A 22,894-nucleotide genomic window follows, 5' to 3' on the forward strand; every position below is an offset into this window, starting at 1 on the left:
TTTCTGGAACTCTTTTGCTTTTTCCATGATCCAGCAGATGTTGGTAATTTGATCTCTGGTTCCTCTGCCTTTTCTAAAACCAGCTTGAACATCAGGGAGTTCATGGTTCACGTATTGCTGAAGCCTGGCTTGGAGAATTTTGAGCATTACTTTACTAGCATGTGAGATGAATGCAATTGTGTGGTAGTTTGAGCATTCTTTGTCATTGCCTTTCTTTGGAATTGGAATGAAAAAAGTCTGTATATTGTATGAGTCCATTTAAATGCTACTTAGAAAAGGCAAATGTAAAAAGATAGTAAATGCAGCTTTGTTTGTCAGATTCTTTTTCACATTCTGCAATCTACCCTGGGACCTCCCAACCTCCAAAAATTTTCTAAAAATTTCATACACATTAAGATTCATGGATTTTGATAAATGCTTACTATCATGTGGAACCTCCCCTGGTGGCTCAGAGGTTAAAGCATCTGCCTGCAATGCGGGAGACCTGGGTTCGATCCCTGGGTCGGGAAGATCCCCTGGAGAAGGAAATGGCAACCCACTCCAGTATTCTTGCCTGGAGAATCCCATGGACGGAGAAGCCTGGTGGGCTACAGTTCAGGGGGTTGCAAAGAATTGGACACGACTGAGCAACGTAACTAACTTAACTACTATCCTGTATCTACCATTACAGTACTGTGCCAAGTAGTTTCACCATTCTAAAACATTCCCTGTGTTTCACCGAGGACATTCTCCAAGCCTCTGGAAACTACTGATCCGCTTACTGTCTCTTTAGTTTTGCCTTTTCTAGAATGTCGTATAATGGAATCATGCAATATGTAGCTTTTCTAGACCATCTTCGCTCACTTACAGTATTAAGATTCATTATTCATTCAAGTCATTGCATGACTTGATAAGCCACTTCTTTTTATTACTGAACAGTATGGAGGAGGGCTTTATCTTCTGAATTCCACAGCACATAAGTTCACACAACACAACTTCATAGTTATCCTTTTGACATTGTTTCCGTAGTTCTCTGGCCACACAGGGGTTTTTCCTGCCATATCCCTGTGGAGCGCTCAGTTGTTCTCCTGTTGTTTCGTTGCTAAGTCACGTCGAACTCTTTTGTGGGCTCATGAACCGTCGCCCTCTCAGTTCTTTCTGTCCGTGGGATTTCCCAGGTGAGAATACTGGAGTGGGTTGCCATTTCCTTCTGCAGGGGATCTTCCTAACCCAGGGATTAAACCCATGTCTCCTGCAATGGATTCAGGAAGGTTCTTTACCACTGAACCACAGGGAAAGCCAACTGATCTATTATCAGGAGCAATTTAGCTCTCTTCCCCAAGTCTGCATGCAATGCTCAGTAGAGAACAAAGGGCTTTTCGAGTTCTAGCTCCCACTCAGCTTCTTGGTCTCTACCTTCCTAGTGACAGCTACACTGCAGTTTACACTCCTGGTTAACAGTACCTACTCCTAACATCAACACTTTGCCTCACTTTATAAGGTCTGTCGAAGTATGAACTGTATCTTTATCTCTGTATTCTGCGACAATATTGTGTCTTGCCCCAGTAGGTATTTGATAAATATGCATTGCACAAACAAATAAATGATTTGGTATAATATAATTTTACAGACTGCAAACCGATAAAACCTGAAATGCAGGCAGTATTCCACCCACTTGGTCAGTGTAGTTGCTTGCTATGCACTCTTTTCTTTTTTCACTACTTGAAGGCCTCTTGCAAAAAATGGTTTGAGATCTGAGATACATTCAATTTATATAGAACACATGGTGTTTATAAGAGCATTACCGAATAGTATCATGCTAGTGAACCTTGGTAATGTGTGTCAGAGGTTTTCACCATTAGCCCAGAATATCAAGATTAGTACAAACAGCTGAAATATATTGTATGAAATTAATTTTCTCATAAACTGTTGCATGGGCAAATTTTGAGAGTTGGCTAGCCAGATTATAATTATTATCATCCCCATTATTAGTAAAAGTTGATGTGGCTGTTTATTGTCATTAACCTAATGTTTTTTGACATTGGCATAAAATTTAAGTATTAGGTCTCAAGCAATCCTCATTTTACATACTTAAGTTCCAGGATACTCTTGGAAACTACAGTTCCATCTGTGGATACCTCTTACAAAGCCTGTGTGTTATCAGTTCTTGCTGCTTCAACTTGTGTCCCTCAGCCTCTGTATACCAGAGCCCTAATTTTGATGTTAATACACTGTTGAAATATGAGTGGTGAGAAAAGAGATGTTCTTAAATTTCTCCTTCTTCTTTTCCTCTTCCTATCCCTCTTTTTTTCTTCTTAAAATGTCTGCCCTTGTGTTGGGTTATGGAGAATGTTGTCATCCAGAAGAAAGTAATTTCTCTTTAGTTAAATCTCACATGTTTGCAATCATCCTTCACATACACAATGTTTTGTATCAGAAAGGAGGTCTTAAGGGGCTTGGTGAACTTTTAAGAGTCAAGAAGTCTCCATTTTAGGAATTTATCCATTACTGGGAAGGTTTTTTCTAAAGCATAAACATGTGTACAAGAAGAGTATTACAAAAATACATGTGGTCTTTGGATAAGTTTTACAGGAGATTACTGCAAACTTTTTGGTTTATATTGTGAGGTAGGTACACATATTTTCAAGATTTGAAATGGCTGAGCTCTTTATGTTTTGAACTTTTCCTATATCTTTCTATTTGTAGCAATCTGGTTGTGGAAATGACAAAGAAGTTTTTACTAGAAGATAGTGGTTAGCCGGAAGTGGTTGGTGTATCACTTCAGGTTAGGTGACCTTTGTTTCTCAGTCATGAGGAAATACTAACCCCTCTTAGTAGGTGCTGGGTAGGAAACAAATAAAAACCAGAATGTAAAATGGTGATGATATATACACGTCCTCTCAAAGGAGTTTGCTTCTCAAAACAAATGAAAATAAGGTTTCTTCGCATACAGATAAGAACTTTCTGACATTCCACATATGTGTAAAGTTCCATGTAGGCAAGCAGGTTTCCAATTTCAAAGATTTGGATCACTTGTATGCTGCATTTCAGTGAAATGAAAACTCAACTCTCAATAATATTTTTTTTCCTAATTTTACCTCAGTAATATGCTAGTTTCATCCTCATGGCCTGTAAGAATTAGTGTCATAATGTGGAGCTAACTAATAGAAAGATACATGGAAAAAAATTGGTTCCATATTTTTCTTAACTGTGTTTTTAGGATCAAAATCAAAAGACTATGAATCAGTGTGTTCCACTTGTACCTACACCATTGATTGATTGGATATTTCCCTTGGGACATTTCTATTTGACAAACTGACACAATTTCTGGAAAAAAAAATGTTGGTAATAGAAGCTGTTGCTCTGGTTCCATTTTTTGGTGAAAGAATTGCCTGATTTCTCTGTTGGCAACCTGTACGGTTTTCTTTATTACATAGTGAATAAAAGGGGGTTGCAAAAATGCAATCAATTCAAATACATTTCTTTCTGCACTGATAAATTCTTTCATGCTCTCTTGAGTTGGAAAATACGGTGTGGCTTTTTTACATTTCCAAATCTAGTGGCTAGTTTTCCATGCTATGTAAATATATATGGCACCTTATGACATTCCAGGTACAATACACATGTTGCATATTTTATGGGTTTCAAAACTCTTTCATATGTTATTTCACATTCTCAACAATTCTGAAAAATCAATAGAGCAAACATCATTCTTATTTTTTATAGACGATGAAGTGAAGCTCGGAAAATTTTAACAGATATTCTATAGGCAGAAAACTAGGATATGGTAAAGTTAGAAATCAAGTTTTCAGACTTGAGCCCAGAAAACTCCATCCTAAATACAAGTTTAGAGTATTATTGTTTTTGGTCAAGGGGCATTGTGATGTGAAGGAAATGATATATTTTGCAGTGTATGCTCTGGGAGTATTTAGCACTTTATACTTCTCATTTTTATTACTATGTCATCTTCATAGAAGGAAATTTCATTGCTATTCTTTTCCTTGATTTCTTTAATACTTAATCTTATTTTCCAACAAGAATTTTAAGACCTGACCTAAATATTATAATTAACACATTTGGAAGATATATCAGCGTAACCCACTTTGTATTCCCTTTTTCAATGTGAATACTCATGAATATAATTTAATGTTACTTTCAAAATGGCAAATTTCTATGACAGTTTACATGGATATAGTGGATGTAGTCAGAGAGTGGGCCATCTCCTCAGAGTTCTTTTTCTTCACTGATCACTGCAGTGTTAACAGTGAGAAAAGAGATTTGATTTTTGCTGTCATCTTTTGCTCAGTAGAACTCAATGCACAGGCTTCTGCTTAGATGAGATGATTTTGTCTGGTCATGAAACAGTTTTGCAATGGAGCATAATGTTATGAGCAGAAAAGAAAAGTTTATCGAAAATGACTTTCCTATTGATTCCTGGGTTTCTTAAGGCATATGCCTTAAACCTATCTTTGTCTTTTCCTCTTCTTCATAAACACTGATGTCTTCTTATTATTATTGGTCCTTTATAGCTACTTAACAGAATATCTCATCAAAACAGTATGTTTCCATTTCTTAGAACCTGGCAGAAACTCAAGAAATGGACTTTTCTCCTCAGTGCTTTTGAAATTTTAAGCCTATTGGGTATAAAGTCATGAATTATGTCCTTTGGACTTTAAAAAAAGTATATAGATAACGCGTTTTATTTTTCACCCACAGACTCCCATATATTAACTGATTTGAACATATTTCCTTTCTTGTAACATGCATTATTAGGAAAATAGGAAAAAAAATGTTTAAAAAGTAACTGTGTTAACTTTAATCAAAAGACTTGTAATTGCACCCCAAAACATTTGGAAAGTCTTGGGACCTACTAATGTTCTAAAGAAAACCAATCTGTTGAATGAATGAAATTTAAAGAGCACATTTCACATCATTTCTCTGTGTCTGTGTGTTGAAAATGAAAATGTGTCAGATATGAAACCCTCTAGGATGCCTGGGAAGTTTCACCTTTCTTTGTCCTCTTAGGTGGCCATGTTTGTGCTCCAACTGGGCAGTGCCACATTCCTGATTACAGAGCCTGTGGTCAGTGCAATGACAACTGGGGCTGCCACCCATGTTGTGACTTCACAAGCTAAGTATCTCTTGGGAATGAAAATGCCACATATATCTGGACCACTTGGATTCTTTTATGTGAGTTTTCCCCTGTATCTTTGTTCATATGTATATTTGGGCATGTGTGTTTCACATAGTAAAATTTGGTTAATTATGATGCTGAGATTTTTTTCAATTTTAAAGCAACTTGGGTTTAAATAAAATCTTTTAGGATATTTAAATGTGACTGAGGGCATAAAACCAGTTTATGAGTGAAACCTACTAATTAGGGAGCAATTCTTTGTAACACAATTAAACAGTACAATTTGGGAACATGGTCAAAAAATATAGCTTGATTTTTTTTGTTGCTAACTGTTAATGGAAGCCATGTATCAGGCTTGTGACCCAGTGTAACAACAGTACACCCTACCACATTCTTTCAGTATAGTGAACACAGGCATAGATCATATCAGTTCAGTTCAGTCACTCAGTCCTTTCCCCCTCTTTGCGATCCCATGGACTGCAGCATGCCAGGCCTCCCTGTCCATCACCAACTCCCAGAGCTTGATCAAACTCATGTCCATCCAGTCAGTGATGCCATCCAGCCATCTCATCCCCTGGGATCCCCTTCTCCTCCCTCCCTCAATCTTTCCCAGCATCAGGGTCTTTTCTAATGAGTCAGTTCTTCACATCAGGTGGCCAAAGTATTAGAGTTTCAGCTTCAGCATCAGTCCTTCCAATGAATATTCAAGACTGATTTTCTCCAGGATGGACTGGTTGGATCTCCTTGCAGTCCAAGAGACTCTCAAGGGTCTTCTTCAACACCACAGTTCAAAAGCATCAATTCTTTGGCACTCAGCTTTCTTTCTAGTCCAACTCTCACATCCATACATGACTACTGGAAAAACCATAGCTTTGACTAGAGGACCTTTGTTGGCAAAGTAATGTCTCTGCTTTTTAATATGCTGTCCAGGTTGGTCATAGCTTTTCTTCCAAGAGCAGCATCTTTTAATTTCATGGCTGCAGTCACCATCTGGAGTGATTCTAGAGCCCTCCAAAATAAACTCTGTTACTGTTTCCATTGTTTCCCATCAATTTGCCAAGAAGTGATGGAACTGGTTACCATGATCTTAGTTTTTTGAATGTTGAATTTTCAGCCAACGTTTTCACTCTCTTCTTTCACTTTCATTAAGAGGCTTTTCAGTTCCTCTTCACTTTCTACCATAAGGGTAGTGTCATCTCCTTATCTGAGGTTACTGATATTTCTCCTGGCAATCTTGATTCCAATTTGTGCTCCATCCAGCCTGGCATTTTACATGATGTATTCTGCATAGAAGTTAAATAAGCAGGGTGACAGTATGCGGCCTTGATGTACTCCTTTCCTGATTTGGAACCAGTCTGTTTTTCCATGTTCTGTTCTAAATGTTGTTTCTTGACCTGCATACAGATTTCTCAGGAGGCAGGTAAGTGGTCTGGTATTCCCACCTCTTTAAGAATTTTCCACGGTTTGTTGTTACCCTCATAGTCAAAGGCTTTAGTGTAGTCAGTGAAGCAGAAGTAGATGTTTTTCTGGAATTCTCTTGCATTTTTTATGATCCAATGGATATTGGCAATTTGATCCCTGGCTCTTCTACGTTTTCTAAATCCAGCATTGAACATCTGGAATTTCTCAGTTTACAGAAGTCTTGCTTGGACAAAAGAGTCTGAAATGCAGTACTTGGGTGCAATCTTAAAAACGACTGATCTCTGTTCGTTCCCAAGGCAAACTATTCAATATCACAATAATCCAAACCTATGCCCCAACCATTAATGCTGAAGAAGCTGAAGTTGAACGGTTCTATGAAAACCTACAAGACTTTCTAGAACTAACACCCAAAAAGCATGTCCTTATCATTACAAGGGACTGGAATAGAAAATAGGAAGTCAAGAGATACCTGGAGTAACAGGCAAATTTGGCCTTCGAGTACGAAATGAAGCAAGGCAAAGGCTAACAGAGTTTTGCCAAGAGAACACATTGCTCATAGCAAATACCCTCTTCCAAAAACACAAGAGAAGACTCTACACATGGACATCACCGATGGTCAATACCAAAATCAGATTGATTATATTCTTTGCAGCCAAAGATGGAGACGCTCCATCACCGATGGTCAATACCAAAATCAGATTGATTATATTCTTTGCAGCCAAAGATGGAGACGCTCCATACAGTCAGCAAAAGCGAGACCGGGAGCTGAATTAAGTTGCTCAGGAGTTGAATTAAGTCTGTGGCTCAGACCATGAGCTCCTTACTGCCAAGTTCAGACTTGAGTTGAAGAAAGTAAGGGAAAGTAAGGGAAAGTAAGGGAAACCACTAGACCACTTTCAGGTATGACCTAAATAAAATCCCTTACGATTATACAGTGGAAGTGACAAATAGATTCAAGGGATTAGACCTGATAGATTGCTTGAAGAACTATGGATGAAGATTCGTAATGTACAGTAGGCAGTGATCAAAACCATCTCCAAGAAAAAGAAAGGCAAAAAGGCAAAATGTTTGTCTGAGGAGGACTTAGAAATAGCTGAGAAAAGAAGACTATTGAAAGGCAAAGGAGAAAAGGAAAGATACATCCATCTGAATGCAGAGTTCCAAACAATAGCAAGGAGGTATAAGAAAGCCTTCCTCGGTAATCAATGCAAAGAAATAGAAGGAAACAATACAATGGGAAAGACTAAAGATCTCTTCAAGAAAATTAGAGCATTTCATGCAAAAAGGAGCACAATAAACGACAGGCATGGTATGGACCTAACAGAAGCAGAAGATATTAAGAATATCTTAATATTCAAGAGTACACAGAAGAACTACATAAAAAAGATCTTAATGACCCAGAACAAATCAGAGGCCTGGTCAAAACCAGGGGTTGGAGCCTAAATAGCAGACAACCGGTTATTAAAAGTCACTTGAACTTGAGAGAGGAACATGTTTCCAGTTTCAACATATCATCCTAATAATTCTCCATTGTTTCTGGTCTCTTTCTGAAGCTATGCTAAAATCTGTGACTACTCAGGAAGTCACATCCTATTGGAATTTTACAAGGAAATCAGTGTCTTGTTAACGAAGTTGAGTGCAACCAGGCTTCATTTTATTTAATTTTGTATTGTAGAGAAAGAGAAGTATCTTTCCTTCTACCTTTGAGGAGCTGAGGCCCCTGTAGCAGAAGACAAATTAACAAAGAAAAACAAACAGATTTATTAGCATGTGTACTACCTTAGCATCTCAGTGTTAAAAAAGCCATCCGTCAATGCAGGAGATACGGGTTTGATCCCTGGGTGGGGAAGATCCTCTGGAGAAGGAAATGACATCCCACTCCCAGTATTCTTGGCTGGAGAATCCCATGGACAGAGGAGCCTGGTGGCCCATGGTTCACGGGGTCACAAGAGTCAGAATTGACTGAGCAGCTAAACACACAGACACACAAACACGTTTCATATGTACATGGGAGAAACTCTGGGATTAGTAACTTGTATTGCTTCCCATCCTGCTCATAGTGCCCACTGCCCCGCTGTTTACACTGTCCACACAGTTCCTGAACCCAGGGTGGGCAAGGTGCACGCTAAGAAGCTGGCAGGAAACACGAGGAGCCGCAGCAACTAGAGACAGGTTTATTCTCTTCTGGAGGGCATAGCACCCTTTCTATTCAGTTCAGTGGCTCAGTCGTGTCCGACTCTTTGCCACCCCATGAACTGCAGCATGCCAGGCCTCCCTGTCCATCACCAACTCCCAGAGTTCACCCATACTCATGTCCATCGAGTCGGTGATGCCATCCAGCCATCTCATCCTCTGTCGTCTGTCCCCTCTTCCTCCTGCCCCCAGTCCCTCCCAGCATCAGGGTCTTTTCCACTGAGTCAACTCTTCGCATGAGGTGGCCAAGTATTGGAGTTTCAGCTTTAGCATCATTCCTTCCAAAGAACACCCAGGACTGATCTCTTGCAGCGGACGTAACACAAGATGACGCCCACAACCTTCCTCCTGGCTGACGCAGCAGTCTAGCAGCATTCGCATGCATTCTCTCCTCTCATGGCTGATGCAGCAGACACAGCCTTGAGGCAGCCGCAGTCCCTGCCACTTCCGGGTGGGGCTCGTTGGTCCCTGCAGCAGGGCGGGAGAGCTGGTGACGCATGTGCAGGGCTGTACCTAGCTCAGCGGTACTTCAGTTCAGTTCAGTTCAGTTCAGTCGCTGAGTCGTGTCCGACTCTTTGCCACCCCATGAACTGCAGCATGCCAGGCTTCCCTGTCCATCACCAACTCCCGGAGTTCACTCAGACTCATGTCCGTCGAGTCATGATGCCATCCAGCCATCTCATCCTCTGTCGTCCCCCTCTCATCCTGCCCCCAATCCCTCCCAGCATCAGAGTCTTTTCCAATGAGTCAACTCTTCGTATGAGGTGGCCAAGTACTGGAGCTTCAGCTTTAGCATCATCCCTTCCAAGGAAATCCCAGGGCTGATCTCCTTCAGAATGGACTGGTTGGATCTCCTTGCAGTCCAAGGGACTCTCAAGCATCTTCTCCAACACCACAGTTCAAAAGCATCAATTCTTCGGTGCTCAGCTTTCTTCACAGTCCAACTCTCACATCCATACGTGACCACTGGAGAAACCATAGCCTTGACTAGACAGACCTTAGTTGGCAAAGTAATGTCTCTGCTTTTGAATATGCTATCTAGGTTGGTCGTAACTTTTCTTCCAAGGAGTAAGCGTCTTTTAATTTCATGGCTGCAATCACTATCTGCAGTGATTTTGGAGCCCCCCAAAATAAAGTCTAACACTGTTTCCACTGTTTCCCCATCTATTTCCCATGAAGTGATTGGACCAGATGCCATGATCTTCATTTTTTGGATGTTGAGCTTTAAGCCAACTTTTTCCCTCTCCTCTTTCACTTTCATCAAGAGGCTTTTTAGCTCCTCTTCACTTTCTGCCGTAAGAGTGGTGTCATCTACATATCTGAGGTTATTGATATTTTTCCCAGCAATCTTGAGTCCAGCTTGTGCTGCTTCCAGCCCAGCATTTCTCATGATGTACTCTGCATAGAAGTTAAATAAGCAAGTCACCACCAAACGTGGGTTGAGAGAGCCTGACCGCCATCTTGGCTAATTTGCTCTTTCCCTACTTAACTCATAAGAAGTGGCTAGGAGGTGGGCTTAAATGATGTAATTCCAAGCTCCAGATAAAACAAAAGCAGACCAAAGCAGCTGTCCGTTATTGAGTGACTGGCTAAGCTACAACTTTTAGTGACAGCAGGTCTGTGCCAGCAGAAGCTCATCAGCACTAGATTGCCTTGACCTCCTGGCTGCGAACAGCATGCTTATCTGTGCATGAACTACAGGTAAAGAAATACATGCTGGTTACAAAATGGTCACATCAGTCATGTTCACCTTACACAAATAGTAATTCCTCTTTTCACTAGTTATGTTGAAAGAATCTGGGTAGCCTGATATGAGAACAACATTTGACCTTTCAGCTTATTTCTCTGGTGGCAATGCATATAAAATGCTACATTGAAGTGTTTTGTGTATGATTTTTTTTTTTTTACATTTCTTGGAAGGTAAACTGCAAGCTACATTTTCATCACTTAGTAGATCAGACGTTGTAATGTGACTTTTGGGGGTGGGGGTCTTTTGTAAGTTCTTTTACTGAAATGGAATCAGATTTAGACACATTTTTAGATGGCTGACTAAATTTGCATCACTCAGTTGGAAGAAGTTGCTAAGCTTTGTGAAGATGGAAAACAGAAAAGTCGCTCTTGCTTTTCAAAGTCACATATCCCCATACTATTAAATATCTAGGTTGGAATGATGCTTTGGTTCTTTGCCAAGGTTTCAAAAGTAATGTTGATATTGCAATGTCAAAAATTATTGCAATCTGAGCATTACATTAAGAAATAAATTTTGTATCTTGTATAGGTTACACTGGGACATTTGGAAGGCTGAAAAAGAATCTGATGATGATAACGTAAACATTAACTTGCCATAGATCATTTAGGTGGGATGTGAAAGAGGAGAGGTGACTGAACTCAGCCCAGAGGTACAAAACAGAGGACAAAATAGAGACCTTGATCATCAGATAAGAGAACCTAGAGGAGAGTCATTTCACACATTTTTGGGTTTTTCCTTCTAGGTTCTGATAACTGTTAAATCATTTACTAAAATTACTCAGGCTGGTGAAGGATAAAGAATCTGCTAATGATATTCATTGGAACATAAATTAATATCTAGAGTATTTGAGACTCTTATACAATGAGCCAGTCACCACCCCTTAGTCTTAGCTGGAACACTCAGATTTCCTGAAAGAATTCAGACTTGGCTGATCAAAATGTGCATTGATTAATTCTAGGAAGAACAGTGCTTCTGGGCAATCTTAGGTCACTGTGTATTGGGTATCTTCCATCTGCCACTACAGTGGCGTCTATAGTGTTCTCTTCCTGGTGGCTGCCTGATTATGTTCTGCTGTGTGTGCTGTGCGCTGTGCTCACTCACTCAGTCCTGTCTGACTATTTGTGACGCCACCAGGCTCCTCTGTTTAGGAGATTCTCTAGGCGAGAGTACTGGAAAGGGTTGCCGTGCCCTCCTCCAGGGGATCTTCCTGACCCAGGGATCGGATCTGCATCTCTTAGGTCTCCTGCATTGGCAGGCAGATTCTTGACCACTAGCGCCCCCTGGGAAGCCCCTATGTCCTAATAATAGAATCTAATTCTCTAGTCTGAAAAGCGAAAATCTCTGTCTCTTTGGTTATATCCCTAGCCAGTAATCTGAAATCATATGTTAATGTTACACACTCAGTTCTGCCCTCTCAGATTATTGGACAAGCTTCCAATAATTTTTTGTTTTGAATTGTAGTTGATTTACAGTGTTTCTGGTGGGATTCCTTTTCAGATTCTTTTCCTCTAAGGTTATACACGGTATTAAATATAATTCCCTCTGCTATACAGTTGGGCTTCTCAGGTGGCTCAGCAGTAGAGAATCTGCCTGCCAATGCAGGAGACACCTGAGATGGGAGTCTGATCCTTGGGTTGGGAAGGTCCCCTGGAGAAGGAAATGGCAACCCTCTCCAGTATTCTTGCCCGGGAAGTCCCACGGACAGAGGAGCCCGGAAGGCCAGTCAATGGGGTTGCAAAGGGATGGACACAAATGAGCGACTGAGCATACCATACAATAGGTCCTTGTTTGTATATTTTATTTGTAGCAGTTTGTGTCTGTTAATTCCAGATTCCTAATTTATCCCTCACCCTTACCCTCTTTCCATTTTGGAAGCCACAAGTTTGTTTTCTGTGTCAGTGAGTCTGGTTTCTGTTTTGAAATATGTTCATTTGTATTATTACTTTATTTGTGGATTCCACAAGTAAGTGATATCATATGATATTTGTCTTTTTCTTTTCGTCTTGAGGGTAGACATAGCCTGATATTTCGCCCTGTGCTACATCTGAAATGCAGGGCTCATGCTGCGAGCTCCAGTTAGGCTCAGGTGTTTAGGCAATTCTTTCTCTTCTAGCTGAAAACTGTTAACCAGCTTCCTCATGTAAGGGATTCTCCCAGAAGTGTTAAATCCTATTAACATTTTCCACTGGTCCTTTGATTAGCTCTCCCAGCATTTCTGGGGTCTGCATATTCAAAGGGAGGTTCTCGAATACTGTCATGACCTTATTTCTTTAAAAAAGTGAATCGAATTAGGTCTAAACCATCATTTATCCTAATTCCCTTTACACATATTTTATTTTCCATATGTTATTCAAATTTTACCTTTAAATTCATATACTTCTAATAAAACTTTCTTTTAATGTTATATCTGTTTCATAGTGATTTTAAAATATTCCTCTTCAGTTATATGTTGGGTAAAACTTAGTTTTTTTCTCTAAGTGAACTTTTAGCTCTGATGATTTTATTAGGGCCCATGCAATCAGGTAGACATTAATTGATCTGTGTTTTTTTCCTTTAGAAAGAGGCAATATAACTAGAACTTTAGAATCAGAGCAGCCCTAAGTCAGATCATGGCTCTACTCTTGACTAAATGACCTTGTAACTTTGACTTCCAGTTATCTACTTTATGAGTTGGTGATAATAATATCAATTGGGATTCATTCCCAAAATAAACTGCCTAAAATATGGTCAGTTCAGTTTAGTTCAGTCGCTCAGTCATGTCTGACTCTTTGCCACCACATGAACTGCAGCACGCCAGGCCTCCCTGTCCATCACCAACTCCTAGAGTTCACGCAGACTCATGTCCATCGAGTCAGTGATGCCATCCAGCCATCTCATCCTCTGTCATCCCCTTCTTCTCCTGCCCCCAATCCCTCCCAGCATCAGAGTCTTTTCCAATGAGTCAACTCTTCCCATGAGGTGGCCAAAGTACTGGAGCTTCAGCTTTAGAATCAGTCCTTTCAAAGAAATCCCAGGGCTGATCTCCTTCACAATGGACTGGTTGGACCTCCTTGCAGTCCAAGGGACTCTCAAGAGTCTTCTCCAACACCACACTTCAAAAGCATCAATTCTTCAGCGCTCAGCCTTCTTCACAGTCCAACTCTCACATCCATACATGACCACTGGAAAAACCATAGCCTTGACTAGACGGACCTTAGTCGGCAAAGTAATGTCTCTGCTTTTGAATATGCTATCTAGGTTGGTCATAACTTTTCTTCCAAGGAGTAAGAGTCTTTTAATTTCATGGCTGAAGTCACCATCTGCAGTGATTTTGGAGCCCCCCAAAATAAAGTCTGACACTGTTTCCACTGTTTCCCCATCTATTTCCCATGAAGTGATGGGACCGGATGCCATGATCTTCGTTTTCTGAATGTTGAGCTTTAAGCCAACTTTTTCACTCTCCTCTTTCACTTTCATCAAGAGGCTTTTGAGTTCCTCTTCACTTTCTGCCATAAGGGTGGTGTCATCTGCATATCTGAGGTTATTGATATTTCTCCCGGCAATCTTGATTCCAGCTTGTGTTTCCTCCAGTCCAGCGTTTCTCATGATGTACTCTGCATAGAAGTCAAATAAGCAGGGTGACAATATACAGCCTTGACGTACTGTTTTCCTATTTGGAACCAGTCTGTTGTTCCATGTCCAGTTCTAACTGTTGCTTCCTGATCTGCATACAGATTTCTCAAGAGGCAGGTTAGGTGGTCTGGTATTCCCATTTCTTTCAGAATTTTCCACAGTTTATTGTGATCCACAGAGTCAAAGGCTTTGGCATAGTCAATAAAGCAGAAATAGATGTTTTTCTGGAACTCTCTTGCTTTTTCCATGATTCAGCAGATGTTGGCAATTTGATCTCTGGTTCCTCTGCCTGTTCTAAAACCAGCTTGAACATCAGGAAGTTCACGGTTCATGTATTGCTGAAGCCTGGCTTGGAGAATTTTGAGCATTACTTTACTAGCATGTGAGATGAATGCAGTTGTGTGGTAGTTTGAGCATTCTTTGGCATTGCCTTTCTTTGGAAGATATACATTTGATGGGAGTGATTATCTTTGTACTGCTGCTGCTGCTGCTAAGTTGCTTCAGTCGTGTCCGACTCTGTGTGACCCCAGAGACGGCAGCCCACCAGGCTCCCCTGTCCCCGGGATTCTCCAGGCAAGAACACTGGAGTGGGTTGCCATTTCTAGTAGTGAATAGTTAAATATAACAAATTAGAGGATTTTTAAAAGTGCTATGTAAATAATAGATACTAATCCTTTTCCTCTCTAGAAGACTGTTAATCAGATTAAACAAATCTAAACAATATAACAAAATTATGTATTTTTTTGCAACTAACAAATAAAGATGATTCCAAAATTTATAAAAGTTATAAAAATACCTGCTATTAATGAGGCTAGTCAGCTGGAGTGGAGAAGGCAATGGCAACCCACTCCAGTACTCTTGCCTGGAAAATCCCATGGACAGAGGAGCCTGGTAGGCTGCAGTCCATGTGGTCGCTAAGAGTAGGGCATGACTGAGCAACTTCACTTTCACTTTTCACTTTCATGCATTGGAGAAGGAAATGGCAACCCATTCCAGTGTTCTTGCCTGGAGAATCCCAGCGACAGAGGAGCCTAGTGGGCTGCCGTCTATGGGGTCGCACAAATCGGACATGACTGAAGCAACTTAGCAGCGGCAGCAGCAGCAGCATTCAGCTGGAGTAAAGGAATGCTGTGTTTTTTAGTTTATTTTAAAATATTTCCATCTATTCAGCTCAATTCCCCTAAGCAGTTATAAATCCCTTTAATAAATTATGAACAATTCTGCAGTATATTTAAAAATAATCAGAAGCAATATTATTGTAAGAGTCACTTCTGTCTTGGGACCGTGGCTCACCAGTTAAATAATTTTATTCTTGTGTTCTCAAAAATGTTTTTCTCTATTTTGTTATATTTGTAATTTTACTTTTTAGACTTCGCATGTATATGAAATAATATATAATATAGTATTCGTCTTTGTCTGACTTACGTCACTTAACATAATATCCTCCAAATCCATCCATGTTGTTGCAAATAGCAACATTTCATTCTTTTTTATGGCCGAATAGTATCCATATCTTGGCTATTGCAAATAATGTTGCTATGAACGTTCTGGTACACGTGACTTCTGGAATTAGCATTTTCATTTTTGAGGGATTAATACCCAGGAGTGAACTTACTGGATCATATGGTAGTTCTATTTTTAGTTTTTTTGAGAAGACATCATATTATTTTCCACAGGAGCTGTACCAATTTACATTTCCACTAACGGTGTACTAGGGTTACGTTTTGAGAGATTAAAAAATGAAACTTTGAAGTTTTATACTCATTAGAAGTCAAAGTTCTCTAATTGATAAAACCAAAATCTAAAGAAAAAGTCTAACTATGTGACTTTTTGAAGCCCAAACACATCTGGAGAAGGCAATAAGAGAGGAAGAAGGTTGGTCAAAGCCAAATAAAATTTTTTATCAAATTTAAAATTTCTGATTGATAGTTGGTCCCACAAGAGGGAAAAGTTTAATGACTCTTTCAATTAAAATTGATTTTTATATTGAGAACTAATGTATCTTTTTATTAGAAGGTTGTTTTCCCCAAAAGGCACAATAAAAGTTACAAAAATTCTTAGCTCATATTAGCACTTGTGAATTTCTTTGAAGTGGTACCAAGTGTCTCAGCCTGTAGCAGCCTATGATAAATTTGGCAAAGCTGTTTTCATTTGTGACTTTGTATGAGTATCCTTCAATATAATTATGTACAGTTCTGTTCATTAAACCCAAAGCACAAGTCAAGCTTGGCAGTATATTCAACTAACTTTTGGGGAAATTTGTATTTCATTTCTTAAAATTCAGGTTTTCAGAACCAGAAAGCAATTTCATTCCCATTCCCATCCATGAAGTGCAAGCAAAGCATTTTTCTAGTTTTGATATCCCTGAAGGCTATGAAGCAGGAACCAAGAATGTTAACAAAATAGGACAAAAACATCAGAAGGAAATCAGAACCAATGAAATATTTTATTTTATAGAGAATGAAATCACAATCAAGTATGTACAAATAAGAGTCATATGTGGAGAACAAATCTACTTTGAAGACACAGGCCCCCTGAGATTTCTGAATCAAGAACACACTTTGGTGGTTTATGGAAACGCACATTTTCTCCACAGTTATTGTGACATTTCTATTGTGACTTTTGAGAACATTCAGTTCACCCTGAAAAATGGACAGAATAAATTGAAGAGGAGAGAAAAGGAATATTCACCTGCAGCTTGAATTCAGTGACACAGGGGATAGAAAATGTTGCAGGTTTAATTTGGATATGAGACAATTATATGGAAATTAGTAACAAAGATTACCTTAAAATTCTAAATCTTATAAGGCAGGTATTTTAGCAACTCAATTATCTTGGACTAAGCTCTCCATCCTGCACAATTCACCGAAGAAATACATCACCATAAAATGTAGTTGTTTAACTGATTCAAATTAAACTTAGTTTTCTAAAGAAGGGATGGCTGGATGCCGCTTGGACCTTGGCGTGCTTGGCTGTGAGTTTGGGCCAAGTGAGTTTTGTGTTCCCGTGTTGTCTCTAGTTGATTAACATACCATACTTCCTCTACATCATATTTTGTTTGGAGATTTACTGTATCCCTTATAGCAGTAGTTTCCTGGGATAAATTCCCAATGTGAGATGCAGTTAGTGATCAGAAATTTGCATATAAAATGATGTAAAGAATAATAGAATGTTGTAATTTTTTCTTCCTTTTGGAGTTATGTTTGTATTCATGAAAACACAGACTGGGGTTGAGCTTTAAACTTAATATCAGTCTTGTTTTCCTATTAATGTGTGCTACTTTGGGAAGTAGAGGGATTAGGGGAGCTTGATTTTAACAACAACTATTTTAAGTTATTTAATGATATAATGATATGTACACAAAGTTTATAGGTGACATTACATTCTTAAGAACAAAGAGAACTTGTACCAACATCAATTTTAGAATTATTATAGATGGCTTTAATGGTCCCTGAGTAGGAATCTAGATTTGTTTAGAGGTAGATTTAAAATATAATCAAGTTAGAAGCAAGTTGGGGCAGAGAGAGGGTATTCCTGGGAAATTGTGGCTCATGTTTAAAGACTCCAAGGATGTGAAAGCTACTTTAAAAAACAAAAACCAAGGCTGGCAGCAGACTTCAGTCTCCTCACCTGCAAAGTGGGAGAATCAGACCAAATATGAAGCTTCAAAACCAGAAATACTCAACAGAATAATCCACACATGGATGGGGATAGATTAGCATGCATCCTTGATTCAAGAATTGCTATAACAGATTTATTCAACAGATGTTGATTGACTACTTCATAGGCGATGAGGATGCAGCTGAGAAGTGACATCCCTTTCCCACAGCTGCTGCTGCTGCTGCTAAGTCGCTTCAGTCGTGTCTGACTCTGTGCAACCCCATAGATGGCAGCCCGCTAGGCTCCTCTGTCCCTGGGATTCTCCAGGCAAGAGTACTGAAGTGGGTTGTCATTGCCTTCTCCGCCTTTCCCATGGAGTTTTATTGAAATGCTGAGAGGGAGGATGTGAAATAGGATAGGAGGAGACAAATTGTTGATCAAGATAATCTCAGATAGGGTTAATGAAGCAAACCAGGCAGTGTAATTGAAGGCAGATAATGTGATAAAGAAGTAATTATGCTCACTTTGTATTAATTGGGAAAGTAAACGAATCACTGCATATATGAAGGCTAGTCTAGCACCTGGAAATGTTAGTTCTCCAACTCTTCTCGAAAGTGCTGAAATTTAAACAATTTCACCCATTTTTTCCCACCCCAGTCTACCCTCAAACCATATGTTTGTGGTAAATGAAAGTGAAAGTTGCTCAGTCATGTCCAACTCTTTACAATTCCATGGACTATACAGTCCATGAAATTCTCCAGGCCAGAAAACTGGAGTGGGTAGCCTTTCCCTTCTCCAGGGGATCTTCCTGACCCAGAAATCTAACTGGGATCTCCTGCATTGCAGGTGAATTCTTCACCTACTGAGCTATCAGGGAAACCCATGTTTGTCATAGGGTTAATATAAAAATGTCTTTCAATTTGAGGTGGTGAAAAGGAATTAGAGTGATTGCACTGTATAGACACAAATATACTTTCACTAAATGTGTATATGTTAAAAAAAAAAGTCATGATTCCCTCTTCTCACAGTTTTTGCATTCAGGTAGGAAGGCTTTATTTCTTTTCTTTGACTGATGTGATCCTGCTGCTGAAGAGCTTGTTTGCTGAGAAGCAGCCAGGTGCCATTGAATACCATTAACCAGGATCAAAGATTCCACGTTCCGTGATAGTCTCTCTTTCAAAGTGTGGCATCTCCTCTCCACACATCCTATGGGGAAAGGAAACACCAGGGAAGTATGGAAAAATTGTTTGCTGAATTGAAAGAAGAGAGTAGTGTGGGAGGCATTGGTAAAATGGTGAACATGTTGGTCAGGTGTTCAGAGAACCTGTGTTATGGTCTTGACTCTCACTCACAAGTCAACTCACCTGGGATAGGTAAGTTACAGATCTTTGCAACCTTGGCTTCTCCATCTGTAGAAATTCTTAAAGATGTGGGAATACCAGACCACCTTACCTGCCTCCTGAGAAACTGTATGCAGGTCAAGAAGCAACATTTAGAAGCGGACAGGAACAATGGGCTGGTTCAAGATCAGGAAAGGAGTACATCTAAGCTATATATTCTTACCCTGCTTATTCAGCTTATATGCAGAGTATATCAGGCAAAATGCTGGGGTGTATGAAGCTCAAGCTGTAATCAAGATTGCTGGGAGAAATACCAATCACTTTAGATGTCTAGATGATACCACCCTAATGGCAGAAAGCAAAAAGGAACTAAAGAGCCTCCTGATGAAGGTGAAACAGGACAGCGAAAAAGCTGGCTCAAAACTCAACATTCCAAAAAATGAAGATCATGGCATCTGGTCCCATCATTTCATGGCAAATAGATAGGGAAACAGTGAAAACAGTGGCAGACTTTTTGTTCTTGGGCTACAAAATCACTGTGATGGTGACTGCAGTCATAAAATTAAAAGATGCTTGCTCCTTGGAAGAAAAGCCCTGACCAATCTGGACAGCATATTCAAAAGCAGACACATCACTTAGCCAACAAAGGTCCATATAATGAAAGCAATGGTTTTTCCAGTAGTCATGTATGGATGTGAGAGTTGGACTATAAAGAGAGCTGAGTGCTGAAGAACTGATGCTTTTGAATTGTGGTGCTGGAGAAGACTCTTGAGATTCCCTTGAACAGCAAGGAGATCAAACCAGTCAATCCTAAAGGAAATCAACCCTGAATACTCATTGGAAGAACTGATGCTGAAGGTGAAGTTCCAATACTTTGGCCACCTGATGCGAAGAGCCTCTGTTTTGGAAAAGACCCCGATTCTGGGAAAGATTGAAGGCAGGAGGAGAAGGGGATGACAGAGGATGAGATGGTTGGATGGCATTACCGCTTCAGTGGACATGAGCTTGTGCAAACTCCAGGAGACAGTGAGGGACAGGGAAACCTGGTGTGCTGCAGTCCATGGGGTTGCAAAGAGTTGGACACGACTGACCGACAGAACAACAACAAGAATGAGTTACACTCAGCTGGTTGATTCCTAAGGTCCTTCTAGCTCTGGCAAATGTCTTCTAAATACTGCCTTTGTTAGGCACTATATAGCTGAAATCCTTACCAGAGCTATTTGCCATACTTATTTGTCTGTGATAGATATTTAGTCAGTTGTCTGTCTCTCTTAATGGTACAAAATTGTTGCTTAAAGAAATTACTCGTTTATGGCTGTGCTGGGTCTTCCTCGCTTTGCATGGGCTCTCTCTAGCTGCAAGCGGGGCTACTCTCTCTTGCAGTGTTCTGACTTCTCATTGCAGTGGCTTCTCTTGCTGCGGAGCACAGGCTCCAGGCACGGGGTCTCGCTAGTTCTGGCACATGGCCCCAGCTGCTCCACAGCCTGCGGAATCCTCCTGGACTAAGGATGAAATCTGTGTCCTCTGTACTGGCATGTGGATTCTTATCCACGGCGCCACCAGGGAAGTCCCTCTTAATGGTAGTCATTGTTTAGTCACTATTACTGAAAGCTTTCTGTTTCATTTCATTTTTTGTTTTAAAATACTTTTATCTTGGTTAACTTGAAGAGAAAGGAATTTATTAGGGCATAGGGAAGTGAAAGTGAAAGTCGCTCAGTCGTGTCCGACTCTTTGCGACCCCACGGACTGTCCATGGAATTCTCCAGGGCAGAATACCGGAGTGAGTAAGTAGCCTTTCTCTTCTTCAGGGGATCTTCTTAACCTAGGGATAGAACCCAGGTCTCCCACATTGCAGGTGGATTCTTTACCAGCTGAGCCACAAGGGAAGCCCAAGAATACTGGAGTGCGTAGCCTATCCCTTCGCCAGAGAATCTTCCCGACCCAGGAATTGAAGCGGGGTCTCCCGCGTTGCAGGCGGATTCTTTACCTACTGAGCTATCAGGGAAGCCATAAAGGGAATTCCGAAGACAAATACTGTGAGTCCCTTTGTCTTCTGTATTGCTAGGGCTGCCATGACAAACTGGGTGACTTAAAAAATAGAAATGTATGTTCTCCAATTCTGAAGGCTGGAAGTGAAAGGTCCGGGTGTCTTAGGACTAGTTTGCTCTCAGACCTCTTTTTCACTTGTGTATAAGCATCCTCCTGCCTGTTCGCATGGAAGGACCTCTGTGCATGTGCACTCCTGGTGTCTCTCTGTCTGTCTTCATCTCTTCTTTTTATAAAGACACTGGTCAGATTGGATAGGGGCCCACCCTAAAGGGATCATTTTAACTTAATTACCTTTTTAAAGGCCCATCTGGTTGGATGGCATCACCAACCCAATAAGCATGACTTTGAGCAAGCTCCAAGAGATAGAGAAGAACAGGGAAGCTTGGCATATGCAGTCCATGGGGTCACGAAGAGTTGGACATGACTTAGGGAGTGAACAACAACAAGTGTTCATAGTGAGAAAAGAGGAATATGAGTTCTTTCTCTCCGTGTTATTATGCTTATTCAGGGTAAAAGCTATTTCTATTTACATTTGTTACTATTACCATATTAAGTGAAAGCTTTTATTAATTCAGTAATATTTATAGAGTGCCTGATATCTGCCAGATACTATTTTAGGACTCGAGACTCCATCATTGAAAAAGAAAAAAAGTATTAAGAATGGCAAAATCAGAAAAAAACACATTATAAAGTAATGTATATGTATAAATGTGTTTGTGTGTGTGAATGTCTATTAAGTGCTTCAGAAAAATCTTCTTGCTAAAGAAAATAATGAAAAATAGTATATATATATGTATATATATATATATGATTGATAGGCTATTTCATTCTTTGAAATATCTCAAAATTGATTTGTTTATGTGTCCCAATGTATTTTTTATTTCATGCCAAAGTTTATTAAATGGACAATTTAAAGAATTGCTAGTAGTATAGTCTCAAAGTGAGCTTAACTCATATTTTACAAAACAGATTGGCTTGGTTCTGATGAAATAGTTTACTTATTTATCCATACATACATGAACTATCTTTGCTTCTCTGAGGTCTCAGTTCAGTTCAGTTCAGTCGCTCAGTTGTGTCCGACTCTTTGTGACCCTGTGAACCATAGCACGCCAGGCCTCCCTGTTCAAAACCACCTCCCAGAGCCTACCCAAACCCATCTCCATTGAGTCGGTGATGCCATCCAACCATCTCATCCTCTGTTGTCCCCTTCTCCTCCTGCTCTCAATCTTTCCCAGCATCAGGGTCTTTTCAAATGAGTCAGCTCTTCGCATCAGGTGGCCAAGGTATTGGACTTTCAGCTTTGACATCAGTCCTTCCAATGAACACCCAGGACTGATTTCCTGTAGGATGGACTGGTTGGATCTCCTTGCAGTCCAAGGGACTCTCAAAAGTCTTCTCCAGCACCACAGTTCAAAACCATCAATTCTTCAGTGTTCTGCTTTCTTTATAGTCCAACTCTCACATCCATACATGACTACTGGAAAAACCATAGCTTTGACTAGATGGGCCTTTGTCAGCAAAGTAATGTCTCTGCTTTTTAATATGCTGTCTAGGTTGGTCATAGCTTTTCTTCCAAAGAGCGAGTGTCTCTAGGCAAGAATAAAGCAGATTCTTTACTGCTGAGCCACCAGGGAAGCCCTTAACAGAGCCTATAGTTATTTGAAAGCCCTTATTTGCTCTTAATAGTGAACCTGCATATAGCTAATGAGTTTTAGATCTCTGCCCATTAAAATGACTGAGAAGGAGCTGGAAGTGTTGTACTCTCCTTATGTAGGAAGGAATACTGAGTTTGGTGGACGAACCAAGGGAAAAGCA

The 22,894-nt window shown here is 40.1% G+C and overlaps 1 protein-coding gene across 3 annotated transcripts in view; it reads left to right on the plus strand.

The window, feature by feature from the left end:
- Positions 1–22,894, plus strand: part of SLC26A7 (solute carrier family 26 member 7) — a 139,135-nt gene that overhangs the window by 38,693 nt on the left and 77,548 nt on the right. For all 3 annotated transcript variants that reach the window (XM_005689247.3, XM_013969360.2, XM_018058199.1), the window contains one exon: positions 5,005–5,169. In XM_005689247.3, coding sequence (XP_005689304.2) covers positions 5,005–5,169 — 165 coding nt within the window. The remainder of the gene's footprint in view (positions 1–5,004; positions 5,170–22,894) is intronic.

Source organism: Capra hircus, chromosome 14, assembly GCF_001704415.2.
Source record: "Capra hircus breed San Clemente chromosome 14, ASM170441v1, whole genome shotgun sequence".
Lineage (NCBI taxonomy): Eukaryota > Metazoa > Chordata > Mammalia > Artiodactyla > Bovidae > Capra > Capra hircus.